Here is a 21,467-nt window from a genome sequence, read left to right on the forward strand (position 1 = left end):
TAAACCCGCTACCTAAACCCAAACTCTAAACACTAAACCCTAAACCCATACCCTAAACTCTAAACCCAAACGGTAGACTCTAAAACCCTAAACCCAAACCGTATACCCTAAACCCAAACCCTAACACAAATCTTAACCCAAACCGTAGGGAGCTACCAGAACCCTAAACCATAAACCCAAACCCCAAACACAAATTTTTAAGCCATACCCAAACGGAGCTACCTAAACCCTAAAACCCCCTAAACCCAAATTCTAAACCCTAAACCCAAACCGTAAACCCTTAACCCAAACCCTAAACCCAAATTGTAAAACCAAACCATCGCCCATAATAGAGCTACCTAAACCCTAACCTTGAAGGTCTAAACCCTAAACCCAAACCGTAGACCCTAAACCCAAACCCTAAACACAAAACCCCCTAAACCCAAACTCCAAACTCTAAACTCTAAACCCAAACCGTAAACCCTTAACCCAAACCCTAAACCCAAATTGTAAAACCAGACCATCGCCCATAACGGAGCTACATAAACCCTAATCTTGAAGGTCTAAAATATACTATATTTCATTTAGAATAGTATGGTAATTGATGATAGTTACTATATTGATGAATGGAAAAAGGAGGAAAGGAAGTAGGAATGGAGGGGAGGAGGAGGAAGGAGGAAAGATAGAAGTATGGAGGAAAGGAAGTAGGAATGGAGAGAGAGACAGAGAGAGACCGGGGAAGGGAGGGGAGGAGAGAAACCGACATAGGAGGAAACTATACTATTTTGATGGCATGTTCACCAAAGAAGAGAACTTATATGCACGCATGTCCATGTATGGGAAAAGGCTGGCATACGACTATACTATATTCAATATAGGCTTTTATCCAAACAAGCCGAACAAAATTAAACATAGGGGAAATCAGCAACTAGGTTATTACGGGCGTTAGTTTGGGTTAAATGTGGAGTCTTCAACTGTATACGTTCTAACTGTAGCTTTAAGTGTGTCTTCCGTGTGACTATACTGTTTAGTGCTTTCATATAGTATATGAGATCAAACTTTTACTCTTTAACTTTTTTCAGAAAGTATGTCTTTCGTCGTTTTGCTGTTAACTCCTTCTAACCAGATCTGAAAACTAAACGGTGATTTTGATTTCAGATAACACACAAACAGATCATATTGCTTAGACACTGATGATATGTCCACGATAAATATTAATTCAAAAGACACTGTGGGAAAAGGTAAAGAGATCACAAGTAGCGGCGGCGGTGGTAGGAGAGAAAACAGTAGAGATGGTGGCAACAATGGTGGAAGAGGTGATGGTGGTGAAGAAGAAAATATGTGGTGCCCGCGTTTGTTATCAAGGGTGAAAATGCAATTAATACATAATATACACAAAATATCGTAGCCAAGGTAGTGTTATGGGTATAAACTTTATTTCTATTTTCCTTATGTATATGCGTTGCAATTCCCCTATTTGTATCTCATTGGTACTGCAAGCATCAGTCTGAAATCATGTATATTTACTGTTTTATCAGAGAAAAAAAAATTCAAAACACCAAAATAACAAATTTGGTATAATTATTTCTTTTAATGAAATTTCAAATTTATTGATCAATCAAGCATTTACAAGTAAAATAATAAGAGTTTTAACTTAGAGAATGGCTACCTATCTATTAAAAATCGCACGAGACTAAGAGAAAAGCTTTCATCATCCAAACATTTCAAACCACCTTCTTAAGAATCCCTCGAAATTTGTTATAATTTCATCTCTAATGAAACACGAAAGTTACATATTCCCACCAATTTGATGTAGGGGAATTTACCAAATATGACTCAAAACTTGATTTTAAATGCAAATTATACCCAAACTTGAATCAAATGCAAAACTAACCTAAAAGCTTTGTGAAATTATAGTCAGTCCCTTGTGACCAAACAAAAAAAACTCATTTTTACGAATATAGCCCCATAAAGTCTTCTGGGTGTTCTTAGATAATGTAAGCTATCTAGACAACGTCCAAGGAAGTTTTCTGGTATAGTTGATCTTAAATTTTTTATAAATTTAGTAAAAAATATTTTGATAAGTGAAATATTAAAATTATGTAATTATAAACAGTTTTAAATGATATAAATTAAGATATAATAAAATTGAATTGTTTTCAACATAGATGAGTGAAAGTAGTGAATCATGATATTCTTTGGCTTAGGGTTTGGCAACGTATGTTGTAGTATTGTATGTATTCTTAGGATTAGATTTTGGAAAGCTTAAATGTTTTTTTGAAAAATTATATTTTTACCTATATGTGTTTATTTCTGTGTATAGTAAACACTTTTTAATTTTAATTTTAATTTATGAAGTGTTTAGTTAGTTAATTTAATTTAGGGGTTATGTTTGGGGTCTAGACGACTTATAAGAAAGTCGTCTGTTTATTAGTATTATCGGTTTGAAGACTTCTTTGAAAGTCTTCTAACTCCCGCTAAAAATATTTAGTTTTCCGCTAAAACGTTTTTAGTTTCCCGCTAAAATATTGACGTCTTCTGGGCGATTTACAAGTAAGTCTTTTAGGAAGTTTTCTATTCAGATTTGTGTCTCTTCTATTAGAAAACTTACTTAAAAGTCTTCTGAATCGAAAATATTTAATCTTATTCAGATTTTTGTCTCTTCATATAAAGAAAAATTTACACATTCTCTCTCCTCCTCTCAAATGGCTGCAACAAATATGTATTGTTCCTCATTCTAACTTTCCAACCTCTCTCTAATCTCTTTGAACTTATAAACACTTAATTTTATATCAATTTATTGTTTTTGTCTCATGTTTTTCTTACTAATTTATCTTGTTTTTGTAGGTTTTTCATCACATGGTTCTCATCTTCCACTCCTTTAAAGGTAGATTTATTAATTATAGATATGTATTTTTGTGTGTTCTATAAAGGTAGATCTATCTAATCTTTCACTCATTTTCTCTGTTTTTAAGTCATTTGAATGTTTTTGGATATGCAGGTTTTTCAGATCTGGATTTGGATATGCAGGTTTTTTTAGATCTGGATCAGACTTTGGAAGACTTCTGGAAAGTTTTCTAAAATATAATGCGCTAGAAGTCTTCTGACGGAGTCTTCTACTATGTCTCCTTTTCATAACAGATCTGAGTGCTTTGGTTTTATGTCTGATTTTCTTTATTTGGTAACCTCCTGTTGCATAAAATTCTTACATTTTTTCCAAATTAAAACTTTCCAAACCCACTCTAATCTCTTTGACTTAAAAAACACCAGACTTTATATGATTTTCTCTCATTCTTGTCTCATGTATTTCTCACTAATCTAACTTTTTTTGTTGCAGGTTTTTAATCAGATGGTTCTCATCTTCTACTTGGATATGTATTTGGTGTGTTATGTAAAAGTATACCTATCTAATTTTCCACTAATTTTCTCTGTTTCTAAGCTATTTGAACGTTTTTTTGATATGCATGTTTTTCAGACCTGAGTTTAATATACATGTTTTTCAGATCTGGATCACACTTTGAAAATCTTATGGGAAGTCTTCTCGGAAGTCTTCTAAAATATAATGCTAAAAGTCTTCTGATGGAGTCTTCTTCTATACCAAGTGGAGTCCAAGCTTGTCGTAGAGGAATGATCTATGATAGTTTTGTTTGTGGTTTATTTTGTGATTTGCATGTGTACTCTTTTAGTTGTGATTTATTTTGTAAATTTAAAGAGATATTAATGAAAAAAATTGTTAAATATGTTCATTGTCCACAATATTATCTTGCCAAAATTACTTGACATAATTGAAGTTATTGATGCAACTTCAACAGCGAAACACAATAGCACAAAAATTAATCAAATTTATTACAACTAAGGGAGAAGAATTCTCAAAAAAAACTTAGTCATTCACAAAAGATAAAACATTACATAAGTTCAAAGATAGAAAACTTTCATTAGAAGTCTTCTCGGAAGACTTAAATTTAAAGCGGAAAATTGAAATATAAGCGGCAAATTTAAGCAGAAAAATAAAATTTAAGCGGGAAACTAAAAATTTTAAGTGAAAATTGAAATTTCAAATTTCTTGAAAGTTAAAAAGCATATCTTATGATCTAAGAAGATACATTAAACCATATTACTTGATATTCTTGAAGTTACTTAACACTTTTGAAAATTAAATAAACAGATCTTGAAGTTACTTAAAAAAATTACAAAAAACTAACGTAGAAGACTTCCATGAAAGTCTTCTCGAATTAGCTGGAAATAGTAATACACATGAATGTTGGTAAAATCATAATTAAAACCAATTAAGTTATGAATTTCATTCATGAGCCTAAATATCGACTAATATACATGAATTAACAAGAAACTGTTAAAAAATCTTTATAGTTTTAGAGAAAATGAAAGTTTATAAACATTAACGTAGAAGACTTACACGGAAGTCTTCTGGTAGTCTTCTAGGAAAGTCATCCATTAAGGTCATTTTTGCAATTGACCGAATTGTGTGAGAAATTTGACTTTTCCTAGACGACTTCGCGGTAAGTCGTCTAGAAATTTGACTTTTCCTAGACGACTTTCCGGTAAGTTGTCTAGGATAAACAAGTTAGTTTTTCAGTTGACCGGATTGTGTCATAAATTTGACTTTTCTAAGATGACTTACTTGTAAGTCGTCTAAAAGAAAAATAAGACTTTAATATTTTATTATAATTAGACGACTTCCATGTAAGTTGTTTCAGGTTACTTTTGCAATTGAAAAATAAAACTTAAATATTTAATTTTATCTGGACGACTTACATGGAAGTCTTCCGGTAAACGACTTACACGAAAGTCTTATGTAATAACCAAGATTTGACCAGAATCTCAGAATAAATCCTAGAAGATAATGGCATTTTCCTGAATAATCTGAACTTGTGGGGTGAATAGGGCACATGAAATTTTCAAAAAATCATAGGTTAGGTTTGTGTTTGACTTTGAGTTTTGAATCAATTTTGCAAATAGCCCTTTGATGTTTTGGTGTACCATTATTCATCTTACCAAATATTAAAATAATATATTATATTATCTTAATTTAATTATATGTTGATTAATATTAGTGATATTTGAGTTACAGTTAAAATAGATATTATTTTTATTTTCAGTTTTATTTCACATAACTTATATTATTTTTATTATAAAATTATCGAATTTTAACAAATAAACATAAAATATAACTAGTCAACTACAAATAATAAGTGTATCAAATTATTAAAACTTAAATATTAATAATATACAATATATTTTTGGTGGAAAATTTAGTGTTGTAGTTGGAAATCCCCCTATACATTAAAAGAGAAGTCACTTTAGTGATTTCTGCTGAGGTGGCACTCATATAGAGCTTCTCAGGAAAAACGTTATAATTTCATTGGCTGGTTTTTTTGAATATTTCTTTTTCATTTATTTTAATCAATCGCTTATGTAAACAAGCCCAAAACTATTGTCGATTTTGTTAAGCCCATATATAGCTAGGGGATAATAATTATCGATTTAGTTTAGCCTTGGGTACCCGTTCGGATTCGGGTCGGGTATTTCGGATTTTCGGGTATTTCGGTATAGAGGTGTAGAACCCGTTCGGGTATTTCTGTACTTAGGGTCGGATTCGGGTATTTTTAGTTCGGATTCGGTTATTTCGGATCTGGTTCGGATATTTAGATTTTGAAAAAAAAAATTAAAATTTTCATTTCTCAAGTTTCTTATATTTAAAAATATAATTTTCAGTTAACCAATTTTTTATTTTTAATAGATTTAATAGTTAATAGATTTGGACATAACATTTTAAAACTAAAAGGCATTAATTTAGTTTTTTTTTTTAATTTCGGATGTAACTTTTTGTTGATTTATTAAATAAAAAACTTGACATGCATTTTAAGTGAGTAGCAAATCATTTTTTTCGTAATTGTATGTATATCATATGAACTTAAAGTATGTGTAGTATTAATATAAATATTTTATATAAAATGAGAGATGTAAACTAAAAATATAAGGTTAATTATACATATGTTCGGTTATCTTCGGATATCCATTCGGGTTCGGGTATTATCCATTCGGGTTCGGGTATCCAATCTCTCCTTATCCAATATCTGTTCGGGTATTTTGCTACTTCGGTTCGGATTTCAGTTCGGATTTTTCGGATCGGATTCGGGTGCCACTTCGGATATCGGGTAAAGTGTCCACCCCTACTAATTAGGTTGTTTGTTTTTAATAACTTACCTTTCTAATATGGATTACTTGCGCAAGTTGAAATCATTAAATATGCAAATAACTTATTGACAAAATTTGTTTTTAATAACTTACCTTTCAAATATAGATTACTTGCGCAAGTTGAAATCATTAAATATGCAAATCACTTATTCACAATATGGATTACTTGCACAAGTTGAAATCATTCAATTTTATCGATTTAGTTTATCATTGGGAAACATTTAGAATTAAGACAAATATTAAAAACTTTCCTTATTATTCAAACGGTAAACTTGCACATGTTGATATCATATTTATTATATTGCTTACAAAATATTTTAATGTTTCTAATTAGGTTGTTTGTTTTTAATAACTTGCCTTTCTAATATGGATTACTTGCGCAAGTTAAAATCATATCATATGCAAATCATTTTTTGACAATACACATTTAATATCGATTAAGTTGAAATCATTAAATATGCAAATAACTTATTGACAAAATTTGTTTTTAATAACTTACCTTTCTAATATAGATTACTTGCGTAAGTTGAAATCATTAAATATGCAAATTACTTATTCACAACATGGATTACTTGCACAAGTTGAAATCATTAAATTTTATCGATTTAGTTTACCATTGGGCAAGATTTAGAATTAAGACAAATATTAAAAACTTTTCTTATTATTCAAACGGTAAACTTGCGCATGTTGATATCATATTTATTATATTGCTTACAAAATATTTTAATTTTTCTAATTAGGTTGTTTGTTTTTAATAACTTACCTTTCCAATATGGATTACTTGCGCAAGTTAAAATCATATCATATGCAAATCATTTTTTGACAATACACATTTAATATCGATTAAATTGAAATCATTAAATATGCAAATAACTTATTGACAAAATTTGTTTTTAATAACTTACCTTTCTAATATAGATTACTTGCACAAGTTGAAATCATTAAATATGCAAATCACTTATTCACAATATGGATTACTTGCGCAAGTTGAAATCATTAAATTTTATCGATTTAGTTTACTCTTGGGCAAGATTTAGAATTACGACAAATATTAAAAACTTTCCTTGTTATTCAAACGGTAAACTTGCGCATGTTGATATCATAATTATTATATTGCTTACAAAATATTTTAATGTTTCTAATTAGGTTGTTTATTTTTAATAACTTACCTTTCTAATATGGATTATTTGCGCAAGTTAAAATCATATCATATGCAAATCATTTTTTGACAATACACATTTAATATATTTCTTTAAACGATTTTATTATTTATTGTGCAAAATATTAAAATCATTAATATGAGAATAAATCGACTGTATATATATAGGAGACACCCAAATTCTTAAAATACAAACATTCTCTTTTCATTCTTTAAAGTATTATTCACAAATCTCTCCTCTCATACTATTAAGGTATTACGACAATGTTGTTTGTGTGCTAAGAAAAATGTGTTTAGACGCAAAAGCTCCTCATCTTTAGAACCCTGAACTCAACTCTTTGTGTCTTGTCTCCAAAAAGCATATATGTTCTATCTTTTCCATGTGTTGAGTACTGGTAACGACAATATGGTCTTCCTTTTTTATATGTAGACCAGGTCGTGAGAGTGATAGTGATACAGAAAACCTTGATTGAACATGCTGTGAATCTTCGCCAAGTTAAAGCAGTTCTAGAAGAGGTTCTTTAGTACTTTCTCTCTCTTTGTTGAATATTGTCCGGGAAAGTATTACATAGTATCATTTAGTAATACTATCTTATATCATTTTTTTGTTGAATATACTATCTTATAAGTAAGCTAGCATTATACCTTTTTTATTTAATTCATGAGATCATTTTCTCACAGCAGAGAACCTTTTGGAATGGCGCAGGGAGGAAATTTCTCAGGGATATACAGGAAGGTTCAACTGAAGCCGCTGAAGTGGGATGATGAAGGCGAAGAATAAAGACCTGTAGAGGCCCTTATGATTCTTAAATACAGCGGTGTTCTAACTCACGCTGGTAGAAAACAGGTGTTTACATACTCTACCGAATCCTCCTCTATGTCGCATGGCTGGCGAAGCGTGTTAGCAGGTAGAAACCTCCTGTTAGAGAACCTGGGCTGGGTTGTGGGAAACGGAACCTCGATAAATATTTGGAATGATCCCTGGCTGAGCCTTGCTTACCAAGAGAGACCAATGGGCCCCCCGAACAAGCCACATTCACAGGTTACTGTCTCGGACCTCATCAACCCTGCAACAAGGGACTGGGATGTTTCGAAGATTAAGCTCATTTTACCCTTCTACGAGGAGAAAATTCTGTGCTTTAAACCAAGCTTGACTGGGGCTCCGGATAAACAAGTTTGGTTAGCCACAAAGTCGGGGGACTATACAACGAAATCTGGTTACTATACTGCAGTCACTAGAGTTGAAACCAGGCAGGACATCCCCACAGATAATGGTTTCAAGTGGAGAAGTAATGTATGGAACATGCAGTGTGCGCCAAAGGTTAAGCTATTCTCGTGGAAACTTCTCAAGGGAGCTATACCGGTAGGAGAAAGACTCGTTCAAAGGCGCGTCCCGGCGGATCCGCGTTGCAAACGGTGCGGCTGTTCAGAATCTATCCTTCATCTCTTTTTCCAATGTGGTTTCGCTCAACGAGTCTGGCATCTTGCCCCTCTCAATACCGACATGGATTTCAGAGGAATAATAGATTTAATGTCTAGCTGGGAAACTCTTTGCTCTCTTAAATGCCTGCCCCCTGCAGGAATCATCTCAGGATCTCTGACCCCTTGGCTGTTTTGGTCGATCTGGAAAGCGCGTAACAAATTTGTGTTTGAAGGCCACTCGGCTTCACCAGAAGAAACGCTTTCAGGCGCCATAGTACTAGCTAGGGAATGGAACACAGAAGTCAAGAAGGAACCCCTTACCGGAATACGACAGCTCTCAGCGCCGGTCCTAACTCACCCTGAGGCGACGGTGATTCGGTCGGATGCTGCTTGGGCACCTGGTTCAAATATTGCAGGATTAGGTTGGGTTCTTCTATCCCACTCAGGTAATCAATCCTTCAAAGTGCCCCTGAAAAGCGTTGCTTCGCCTCTGTTGGCGGAGGGTCTCGCTCTCCGGGAGGCTGTGCGGTCTTGCGCAACTTTGGGTTTGAATTATGTGGCTTTTGAGTCGGATTCTCTGAACTTGATCAAGGCAGTGAAGCTTGAAGTAACCATAGCGGAACTCTATAGTGTGATAGCTGATATCACATCTTTTGCATCAGTGTTTGAGTTTGTCTCTTTTTCTTGGATCTCTCGGGAAAAGAACGTTCTAGCTGATTGTTTAGCCAAAGAGGCTTTGAATGTATCTGATACTTTGGTGGTTGGGGATGCTTTCATTGCTCCTAACTAACCTTTACTAGTTTTAATCGAATTGTGTTTCAAAAAAAAAACATACTCTACCATTTAATTTGCTATTGTTATATATATATATATATATGTTTTCCAAATATGGAAGAATTGTTTAACTTATTGACGTTTAACATCACTTGACTTATAATCTAACGAATATTACAAATAACAATTTATGGAAACTATTCTCGAAATTATTGAAAAACTAATAATGTTTTATTTATTACTTTTAATATTTATAACCTATAAAATAAAATGAATGAAATTTTAGATAAGATAATTATAATAGTTTTATCCTCTACTTGATGAACTGTGTTCGAATATAATTATATAATAACTATTTTAAATATTACAAAATCCAAAAATGTTTATTAATATTATTTTTAAATTATTTATCGTTGTTTAAAGAATAAATTTATCATAATTTTAAAATAATTTATAAAATGCTTACAAAATGCAAGGCAAAGTTGCACTTTCAAGAGTTAAGTCGAGATCTGGATTAAAAATCCTAATAACTGGTAAAGAAGGGAAGCCGAAGACAAAAACATTGAATGTTGTCTACAAACAAAATTTTCAGAATATTCCGTATTCACGGTACATAATTTTAATCTACTTTTTTCAAATACAAATTTTAAAATATATAAACTGTTACAATTATTTATTTTTTGTATTTGCCAGATGGGTTGTGATGAGTTAGAAGACCGATGACGGTATGTCAATTTAATATTATTTCATGTTCAATAAAATTTAGAAATTTATAAATTTATCAAATAATGTTAACCCGTCAAATTGCTTACAAAATTTATTTAATTTTTTGCACGTTTCTAATTGAATTTTCTTTCTTTATCGAGAAATGTACTTCATAATTTATGTTATTTATGGATAATATTTTGATTTTTATTATATTTTCTTTTAATATTTCTACATAAATGTTTGTTTATTATTTATGGAAAAATAATATTATTCACCTAAAATAAAGAATTACGAAACATATACAATACAATTCTAATTAATGATAATATAAAATCTGTTACTTCTAAAACTATACACTATTTATTCTATTTTTTGAATGAAAGTATCTTCGTAAACACACAAAATATTGTGTGACGTTGCAATTATATATACACACAATATCTGCTTCTTCATACTGACGTTACTGTGTTCCCTCTCATGAGGTACGGACCGAGAGAGAACACAGGATGCGGACCGATCATTTTCTTATGCCCGAACAGGGTGCGGACCGGTCACCTAGTGGAAATTAAAGCTCAGCATTAAAACACCAAATTTGTTGTAATTTTAACCCTCAATTTGGTGTCATGGTTGAAGTTACCATTAATTAGTATATTTATAAAGAATAAGGTTCAAGAAAATTGAATGGCTAAATTTCTTTCTAATTAATGACAGATTTGGTTTGCAATAAGCAAATAAAAAAGCACATACTTATTTTTCTTAATCCTTAGATAATTTACTTAGTGAGATATACTATTAACAAGAATGTTTCCTTAGATAATCACATGTTGTTCTTGATTTTTTTGCAACATGTTTGTTGTGTTTTACGAACAGTTTTAGGCCAGCAAAATAATTCTAACACTGAAATGAAATGGCATCACTAGATTACAAAGGTAATATTATTCATTATTGGTCTATATAAGGGAAAAGAACTCTTAATAAAGTAGAAAAGTGAGAGAATCTCCATTAGTAACCAAATAAGAAACAATGTTAACATAAATGAAAACATAATCAAATGAAGAGTGAGGTGCTTCCAGAAGACTTAGAAGAAGGCCATTCATCAAGAAATTTATAAAATCTCTTACTCCGTTGCTCTTCTTCTTCATAATCTTTATCATCTCTTTGTTTTTGCTTCGCCACAAGCATTAATGGCCTCTCAAGCGTCCCTAACTCAGTGCCAACGATAAAGCAACTTCGATCAGTCTGCTTCTCCCTTTGTTTCAGAGACTCATACTTAGAAGAGCCACCGTCCCCTTCCATTGCTAAGCCAGAGCAGCTTTTGATTGACCCGGAAGGCTCTATGGAGAAGAAATCATTCATGTATCCAGTTCTTTTACTTTTTTCCCTTCACATTAAGCGAAAGCAGGGTCAAGTTTTATGTTGCCATTAGAATGAAAAACAACTAAAACAGAGGAGTGTAAGTGTCCAAACCTGGAGGAAGAGAGAGAAAAGTCTAGAAAGATACTTGGTGTAGAGGGAACATAAAATTGAGGAGGAGGAGGCAGAGGCTTTCTTGATGAACGGTTCTTGCCTCTATGCATATGTCTTTCACAGTACTTAGAATCTGGAGAAGCGTCTTTAGAGCATCTCCATTTCTTTCCATCAGTTCTTCGGCACCTTCCTGGCTCTGCGTCTATCTTTCTTTCCTTTCCCATCTCGTACACATTCCACCCAACTACACAAACACGTTATATCTTTTACATTATGACCAAATCAACCCTAAAGATACAGCCTTTATAAAAAAATATAGAGGTCAAAGCAAAGAAGAGAAAGTTTGCTTACAGTGTGGAGAAAAGAAGTTGGGAGATGAGGAGTAAGCAGAAGAAGAGAAGAGAAAGGGTCTTCTGATGAGGAATAGGAGATGAGGTGGAACTGGAATGTTTGCCGCTATATACTTGAAGACAAGAGCTTGATTTTCAAGCTCTTCCCATTGTGACTCAGTGAAATGGATCCTAGTCGTCATGAAGAGATAGAGAAAACTGATGATGAAGGAGGTCTGATGAAGAGAAGAGAGAGAGAGAGAGAGAGAGAGAGAGAGAGAGAGAGAGAGAGAGAGAGAGAGAGAGAGAGAGAGAGAGAGAGAGAGAGAGAGAGAGAGAGGGTTGTATTGCAAAATTGAAAGTGTAGAGAGAGTAGTAGGTATGTTTTTATTAATAATGTTGTTCACACCTGCAGTCTGCAGAATCTCTGTGCTTCATGTCGTCTTCTTGTTAATTATTCCTTTTTCTTCTTTTATTTTCTTTTTACCCTGTTTGGGTTTCATCTTAAGCAAGTACCATTTATTAAAGCTAGATTTGCAAAAATACAAATGACATACAAGTTTGGACACAAATATCAAAAAGACCAAAATGGATTTTTTTTTTTTAACGACAAACGGCTATTTTATTACTCAAAATGGATTAAATAAGTAAATGACAATTGTATACTTTATATATATATATATATACTTTATGCAAACAATTAAACACTAAAATGATATGCTAAGAAGCAAGGAAGAGGTAACCAAATTTCAGGAGTCTTGAGCTCTGATACCAATGATACAGCCTGAAATTCAGACCATACTGATGGCTTGACTGAGGTTTGGATTGGTTTGATCCGGTATGGTTGGCCGGGCGGTAGCGATAGGCGATGGATGGTGCTGTTTGTACCTGAAACAAAAGTAAATATTTTTATGATTTTTTATGGTTTTAATACGATGAAACAGAGAATAAACTATATGATGAATGATGAACAAGAACAAGATATGGTTCAGATGAAACATGAACTAGATGGGTGATTGATGATGAGATGATGTGCAATATGAAATAAAAGAGAAACAAAGAGATAGAACGATGGCAGATGGGATCTATTGTTGGATGTGTATCTCTCTCAACAGATCAGTGGATGAAAGATGAATGAAGATAGGATTTGGCTTGCTGGATGTGTATCTCTCTCAAGCTAAAGTTGTGGGTGGAATGGAGTGAAGAATCGCCACAAGCTTGGTGATAAAAAGATTGATAAGAACCGAGATTTGCTTCCTGGCCGTTTCACACAAACTAAAAAGACTTAGGGTTTCTTGTTGGGGCAAACTAACTCATATATTTCATGAACTAAAAAAATACACGGTTGCCTATAGTGGGGATTAAATACCCGATAATTTTGCCCTTCTAAGGGAATGGAAGCAAAACAACATAGACTCACTTGGACTTATAAATCGACAAGGCCTAAACATAATGGGATGACTCTACTTCGACAACTAAAGCAAAGGCTAGCAAGAGACCTTGAATTATTGGACTCAAAAATAAAAGAACTTGACAATTTGCCCATGAGTTCATAAATTAAAAGAAAACCAACACATACCAAAAATAATAAACCGGTTAGAAATCAAATTGAAATCTTACCTACTTACCTTATTTCGAACAGACGGATCACTCAGCAGAACCGGACTGGATTGGAGTTGAGTTTGAACTGGGATTGCTTGGGAGATGATTAGGCCGGTTCGGTTCTGGGATAGTGATCTGAATTGGATCGGGTCGGCTTGGTCTTGAACCTCTATTGGACCGGCTTGATCTTGAATATTTAATTGGACCATCTCTTCGATCAGTAGCTGGTTCTGGCCGGTTTCTTTATCTTGATCTAGGATTTCTTGGACAGCTTTGAAGAAACCTTCTCTTATGACCTTGGCTCCGTTCCGGGTTGTCGGACCACACCTAATTATAGGAACCTCTACTTGGATGGCTTCATCACAGATGATTTTTTTAACATCTGCATGAGCGATGTTGCTTACTCTGAGCCACCAGATATTACGTTGATTACCCATTCCTATCGAGTTGTGAGGCAGGAGCAGTACCGACTAGTTGGTTATTCCCCTGATAATATTACCTCAACCAGCTCTCTCAAATAAGACGTTTGTGTAGTACTTGACGTATCCACGAAGACTCAATGTTTAACACATTAGACTTTGATTCAGATTAAGCTATTTCAAATCGTAGAAAGCGATAAACAACAGAAAGTAAATAGAAGAGTTATAGATTTATGGATATCAAACAGGTATGCAAAACTTCAATATATAGTTGCTCAAGATTTTATTAAAATCAATACTACAACTCGAATTCAAAAGTAAAATATTCAGCTCTTGATGCGAGTCTAGTCAAGTTTTTAGTTAGCTATTCTAGAAACAAGCATTGAGAAACAAGCATTGAGATCAATCATGGTGAAGGATTCAATGTAAATACCCTAGAAGTTCTATAAATCACAAGTTCTTCATGACCCTAGATAATCCATGAATCTAACATGGTGATTACTCACACATGATAGGTGCAATCATAATCATAGAATGAATAAACATAATAAATAAATCCACTGGAGTTCCAAGAAAATTGTGAAGGAGTTCTTCTCTTCTCTCCAAAACTAAAGAAAATAATTAAAGAAAGTCCAGCCGTCAACAATGGATTAGAAATATTATATAGGGTTTAAAACACGTTATGGGCTATTTTATAAATAAGAAAAACTTCAGGTGCCAAACTACAGTTCTTGAAACTTGACTAAATCCTTCGGTATGAGTGTCGATCATCACCCTTTGAGTGTCTTTCGACACCACTTTTCATCTTCGACATCTTCCTCTCACATTTCCGATAGACCACTCTTTAGTGCAATGAACATAACTTTTGAACCGTCTGACGGACCTTAAACTGTGGAACTGGAAAGCTAACTCAATTCTTTATATTGTGTCAAAATCTGAGCTTTACCTGATCTTCAGAAGGCCTCCATATGTTGATAAACTTCTGATGCATCTGTGCAGTTCTGCGCCTCAAATAGCTCCAGAATCTCCAACGTTGTCCAAAACGTACATAAACCTGTAAAAACACTACATTCACACATGAGCTTGCAAAATCATTCAGAAACTCGTGGTTCAGATTAGAGTCATATCAGAGAGACTTTGCATACCATGGATTCAACGAAGAAATACTTAGAAAAGGGTAAAAAAGTAATGACTTCACTGCAGCAAATTTGATAGATTTTTATTAAATTTGTTTTCTTGTGTTACTCAAAGCAGTGTGATTGTGATGGATGATCTTGTCACTTTGTTGATGATGGTTGAATATGCTAAATAAACATGAAGATGAACATATTTAAAATTAATTTAAAATATATGGAGTATATTTTAACAAGTAATGATGCAATCTCATGTGTTGACCCTGCTTTAGGTTCCATGCATTTTCGAGCTGATTGAAATCATTTATATTTTTATAAAATTAAGACTGTTTAAACCATTTATTTGGTTTATTTTGAACTATTCGTTAAGTGATTGATATAGTTGGTAAAGGTTTACATTTTTGCTTTCCAGATGTTTATTGCCTAAGAATCTAGATTCTCATTAAAGATAGGAAAGCAAAATTTGTTAAAAATGGTTCATGCGTTGTTTTTTAAAATATAATTCTTATGTTTCTGATATTTTCTTGGGATTCATTTTCATTTCCTCCATATTCTTATACTTTTATATTCAGTTGAATGCCATTTTGTAAGTAAATTCATTTAGGGATTGCCTTTGAATATCACCTTATTCGTTTGGTTAAGTTATAATCTTGTATGTTTAATTCAAAATTTCATGATACAGGATCTTTGATTTTGAATGAATCAGAACTCTATTCTTTTTGTTTATGATTGTAGTTGATGAATAAACCAATGAATATACAAAGAAATTGCTAATGCTCATTGTTTTCTTAAGAAAATTGGTTAACTCGGCTATTTAATTATTGAATATTCGTACAACGGGCAGTCTATGTTTTGATTCATCGTATTCGCTAAAAAAATTGGATGTATGAAAATTTTGTTTTTGTCTTAGTATATGTCGAAAACAAGCTTAGCTTTATATAGATATGTGAGATTTTGATAAACAAAATAAGAAAAAACGAAAAGAAAATGAATTAAGTGAAAAAATGGAAGTATTAAGATAGAAACAGAAAAATCTTACGTTAAAAAAGAAAGAAATGATAAAAGAGATTATAGTATTACTTTTCAATTAAAGAAACAAAATTTAACATAACATAACATTGGAACTTGATCGAACTCATGAGTATAATGCTAAAATAACTATTTTGCTATATGATCAAACACATGTGTTTGTATTTTGTATGCTCAAGTAATAATTTTTTTATAACATCTTAACTTTATTGATATAAAATCAAGTAACATATTACATGAAACATAAACTTCAACAAACCTGTTAAAAAAAATATTTAGTAGAGACAACAGTAATACGATGGTTCCTAACGCATTCGTAGGATATGATGATTCACTAGCTTTGTCCACTTCGTTCTTGGTCTTTTCAGATCTTTTTTGTGGCTCTCAATTCTTATGAGAAAGTATTTTTTTTCTCTAAAAAGATCATTGGATACGATGGATCCATCCCAAACATTCCCGCTGCCAGAAATAACATGTCTTGTTGAAACTGTCCATGGCATTGAAAACCTTTTGTTTTGAAAATAATACAGCCATACTTTCAACATATCTTCATCACATAAGCGCTTCAGAAATTCTTCACTCTTCTTGAAACGATAATTCTTCATCCTGTTCTGACTCTTTAGAAGTATTAAGAATCTTGAACAACCCGCTTTGTTATTATCTTTCACGACCTTCCATTCAAAAGTCCTCCGCTTTATATCTTCGCTATGAAACCCACCGTAGAGAATCTTCATCTAATTATGGAATTACCGAGGTCTTTCCAAAAATCCATCCCATAATGCATAAGACCAAAATCAGTTATTCCTAGATCCCAAATCCTTTGATGAAAACCCAATCTCAATTGAAACCAAAAAGTTTCAAGAGTCAAATAATGGAAGCCGCATACAGATATTGATAGCCCAAAATGCACAAACACAATAATTCAAGGTTTGGTGTTGAATCAAAGTCAAACAAAAACTCTCATATAAAGAGACAAGAAGAATGATAATTGGAATATGAATCAACATATTTGACGCTTAATATTTCTGGAAAAACTAAACTTATAACAAAGAAAAACAAACTAGGAAAGAGTACAGCCGATGTCTGAGTCGACGGCCGAAAAACACAAAGATTTTGAAAGTTTGTGTTTATCGCACTATAGATTGCTAGAAAAGACTGTTGGTTACTCATTGAACAAAAAAATAACTCTTAAGTAATAATTATATATATATATATATATATATAATATATATATATATATATATATATATATATATATATTATATCTAAAAACATTAAAACTAAATTCTTATTAATCATCGATTTATTTCTGATTTTTGGTTAATTGGTTAGAAGCCATGTTCGAAAACGCGGCTCGATTATGCGGCGCTGCAACGCTCCACGGTGGGCAAGCGTAGCGATTTAGCCATAATCGGCCAAAAATCAGGTTTCTCAATTTTTTATTTTATTTTGCATGGTTAAGATCGAACGTTAAATGATAGATCTATCATTTTAACTCAAAAACAACAAGAAAACGTGCTTGATTGATGAATTATGGCAAAAATAGCAATTGTCAGCTATGAAAGAGTTGTAGAGAAAAGTAAATACCCTAAAAGAAGATGATGAAGAAACTGTTGGTGTCAGCTTGAAGATAGCTTGAAGAAGAAGCTATCCTAATCCCATCAAGATTTGAATATCTATTAGGATTAGGAAATATTGTTTTGTGTTTATCCTATTGAGATTAGAAACAATATAGTCATATATATACTGATGCATATTGAGATGCATATGTGTGACTTTTGATATTGTGATTTGTGAGTTGTGAGTTTCATTAATAAGAGAAGGACTTCTTATTAAAGCTTTGATTGTGTGATTCTATATTTCGTATCAGAGCCTTATATAAAAACCATCCGATTGAATCATCTGACTGCATTACTAAGACAGCGACAACCATGGAAGACGTGAAGGACATACCCGGAGAGAACAACAAAGATACCGGCCCTGCCGCCATCAAATTCCCAATGCTAACCTCCTCTAACTACACAGTATGGGCCATGAGGATGAAGGTAGCTCTTAAAGTTAGTGAGGTCTGGGAAACAATAGATCCTGGAACTAAGGATGAAAAGAAAAATAATAAAGCAATCGCATACTTGTTCCAGTCTATACCGGAAGCTTTAATCTTGCAAGTTGGGGAGATTGATACAGCAAAAGAAGTATGGGATGCAATAAAATCAAGACACGTTGGAGCTGAACGAGTAAGAGAGGCTAGACTACAAACTCTTATGGCTGAATTTGATAGATTAAAGATGAAAGATGAAGATACAATTGACATGTTTGCTGGAAAGTTATCTGAGATATCGTCGAAATCTGCATCATTGGGAGAGATACTAGAAGAGCCTAAGCTTGTGAAAAAATTCCTTAAAAGCTTGCCAAGAAATAAGTATATTCAAATTGTTGCTTCTCTCGAGCAAGTTCTTGACTTGAATACAACAAGTTTCAAAGACATAGTGGGCAGATTAAAGGCATACGAAGAAAGAGTGAGCGCAGAGGAAGAAGAAAAATCTGATGATCAAGAAAAGTTAATGTATGCTGCTAACTCGGGATCAAACCAAGAAGGTTACAGCAACAACTATGGTAATAATCGCGGTAGAGGACGTGGAGGAAGATCATCGTGGAGAGGACGAGGTCGTGGCCGCTCCAGTAACTTTGAGCGCCAGAGAGAGGCGTATAGACAAGGACAGGGACAGAACAGAGATATCTCTCACATTACATGTTTTAAGTGCGATAAGCTTGGTCATTATGCATCTGATTGTCCGGACAAGGAATTGAAACTCCAAGAAACCTGTGAGAAGAAGGAAGATGATACACATGAGGCTGATGAACTGATGATGAATGAAGTAGTATATCTAAATGAAAGGAAGGTAAATCCAAAGAATTTTGAGACTAACTTGGAGAATACATGGTATCTCGACAATGGCGCAAGTAATCACATGAGCGGGAACAGGCTATTCTTCCAAGATCTTGATGAAAGCATTACTGGTCAAGTGAGATTTGGAGATGACTCGCGCATCGACATAGTAGGAAGAGGGTCCATACGTTTTACTTTCAAAGGAGGAGAGAAGAAAGTGCTTAACAACGTATATTACATACCGAACCTTAGGAGTAATATCGTGAGTTTGGGACAAGCGACTGAGGCTGGCTGTGAAGTTCGTATGCATGATAATACTCTTCTGTTGTTCGATCGATCAGGAGAACTAATGGTAAAAACCACTAGATCAAGCAACCGTCTCTATAAAGTAACCCTACAAGCTGATCAAATCCGTTGCCTGCAAGTAATGTCTAGTGACTCGTCTAAGTGGCACGCACGCCTTGGACACATCAACACAGAGTCGATGAAGCTAATGATCAACAAAGAACTGGTCTTAGGCATTCCCAAGCTTAACATTGACAAGGAGACATGTACGCCATGTCTACGCGGGAAGCATGCTCGAGCATCTTTTCCACAATCAACGACATATCGAGCTTCAAAACCACTTGAACTCGTCCATGGTGACTTATGTGGACCTATCACACCGTCTACTCCGGCTAAGAAACATTATGTGTTTGTCCTTATCGATGATTACTCTCGCTATATGTGGACAGTGTTACTAAAGGAGAAAAGTGAATCGTTTGAAAAATTTAAAAGTTTCAGGATGATTGCTACGCAAGAAACTCAGACAGAGATCAAAACTTTCAGAACGGATAGAGGTGGAGAGTTCACATCACATGAGTTTCAAACTTACTGTGACAAACACGGCATCAACAGACACTTAACAGCACCCTACTCACCTCAACAGAATGGAGTGGTTGAAAGGCGAAACCGAACTCTTTTGGAGATGACGAGAAGTATCTTGAAACACATGAATCTACCAAACTATCTATGGGGAGAAGCTGTAAGACATGCCACCTTCTTAATTAACCGAGTAGCAACGAGATCTTTGGACGGAAAAACACCATACGAAGTTCTAAGAATGCGAAAGCCAAACCTCAGCCATCTCAGAGTGTTCGGATGCGTGTGCTACGCGAAAACTGATTCTGCAGGGAGGAAGAAGCTTGATGATAGGTCAAGAGCGCTAGTACACCTCGGAACCGAGCCTGGAACAAAGGCTTATCGCCTCCTTGATACCACAAGCAAACGTATAGTAGTGAGTCAGGACGTATGTTTCTTGGAAGAGAAAGAATGGAGCTGGGATAAGAAAGAAAACGACGAGACAGAAGGGTTCTCTGTGATGATAAAGGAATCGAATGATGACCCGATCGCAGCTAGTGAAACTACGAATGAGACCTCGACTGCTAGTGATGAAGCTCGTGCTGATATAAGTGATGAAGAGAACGATGATGGAGATGTACAACCACAGTTGCGAAGATCAACACGAGAAACTTCACAGCCAGCATACCTTGACGATTATATACTACTTGCTGAAGCAGAGTGTGAGCAACTGCTAATGGTAATCAATGAGGAGCCTTGGGATTTTACAGAAGCTAAGGAACTAGATGTCTGGATCAATGCTTGTAAGGAAGAAATAGTTTCTATCGAGAAGAACCATACATGGGACCTGGTTGAATTGCCTACTGGTGTAAAACCTATAGGTCTTAAGTGGGTTTTTAAGATAAAATGTAATGCTGATGGGAGTGTTATCAAATACAAAGCACGATTGGTCGCTAAAGGGTATGTTCAGAGGCATGGCATAGACTATGACGAAGTGTTCGCACCAGTAGCACGAATTGAGACTATACGATTAGTCATTGCACTTGCGGCTTCAAAGAATTGGGAAGTTCATCACCTTGATGTAAAAACGGCCTTCCTTCATGGAGAGTTAAAAGAAGAAGTATTTGTCACACAACCCGAAGGATTTATTGTCGCAGGGAAGGAGAAGATGGTGTATAAGTTAAAGAAAGCACTTTATGGTCTAAAGCAAGCACCAAGAGCTTGGAATGCTAAACTAAATCAGATTCTCTGTGGTTTGAGCTTCCTTAAGTGCTCAAAGGAGCCTTCTCTGTACAGGAAAGAAGCAAAGCGAGGTTTGTTGATAGTTGTGGTGTATGTTGACGATTTGTTGGTCACTGGATCATCACTTGCTATGATATTAGAGTTTAAGAAAGAGATGTCGAAGAACTTTGAGATGAGTGACCTTGGAAGATTGACATACTACTTGGGAATAGAAGTACAGCAACATGAAGGATACATTGTGTTGAGTCAAGAGAAGTATGC

At 34.1% G+C, this 21,467-nt stretch overlaps 2 protein-coding genes across 2 annotated transcripts; one reads left to right on the plus strand and one right to left on the minus strand.

Annotated features, from left to right (window-relative positions):
- The first annotated feature begins 8,153 nt into the window (after positions 1 to 8,153).
- Positions 8,154 to 9,566, plus strand: LOC106355010 (putative ribonuclease H protein At1g65750). Its single transcript, XM_013795036.2, has one exon. The coding sequence runs from the start codon at positions 8,154 to 8,156 to the stop codon at positions 9,564 to 9,566; it is 1,413 nt and encodes a 470-aa protein (XP_013650490.2).
- A 1,460-nt stretch (positions 9,567 to 11,026) lies between these two features.
- Positions 11,027 to 12,641, minus strand: LOC106356182 (growth-regulating factor 6). The gene is made up of 3 exons (XM_013795986.3): positions 12,077 to 12,641; positions 11,726 to 11,969; positions 11,027 to 11,639 (listed from the first exon to the last, which is right to left on the minus strand). Exons 1-3 carry the CDS (start codon positions 12,255 to 12,257, stop codon positions 11,306 to 11,308), a joined length of 759 nt encoding a protein of 252 aa, XP_013651440.1. The 5' UTR covers positions 12,258 to 12,641; the 3' UTR covers positions 11,027 to 11,305.
- Positions 12,642 to 21,467: the final 8,826 nt, after the last annotated feature.

Source organism: Brassica napus, chromosome A7 (assembly GCF_020379485.1).
Source record: "Brassica napus cultivar Da-Ae chromosome A7, Da-Ae, whole genome shotgun sequence".
Lineage (NCBI taxonomy): Eukaryota > Viridiplantae > Streptophyta > Magnoliopsida > Brassicales > Brassicaceae > Brassica > Brassica napus.

Excerpts from the sequence above, each read along its gene's own strand:
- LOC106355010 (XM_013795036.2), top strand. The coding sequence starts at position 8,154 with ATGATTCTTAAATACAGCGGTGTTCTAACTCACGCTGGTAGAAAACAG.
- LOC106356182 (XM_013795986.3), bottom strand. The coding sequence starts at position 12,257 with ATGACGACTAGGATCCATTTCACTGAGTCACAATGGGAAGAGCTTGAA. Across the intron at positions 11,970-12,076 it reads CAACTTCTTTTCTCCACACT|TTGGGTGGAATGTGTACGAG; the intron begins GTAAGCAAACTT and ends GTGTTTGTGTAG. Across the intron at positions 11,640-11,725 it reads TTTTCTCTCTCTTCCTCCAG|GGAAAAAAGTAAAAGAACTG; the intron begins GTTTGGACACTT and ends CTTAATGTGAAG.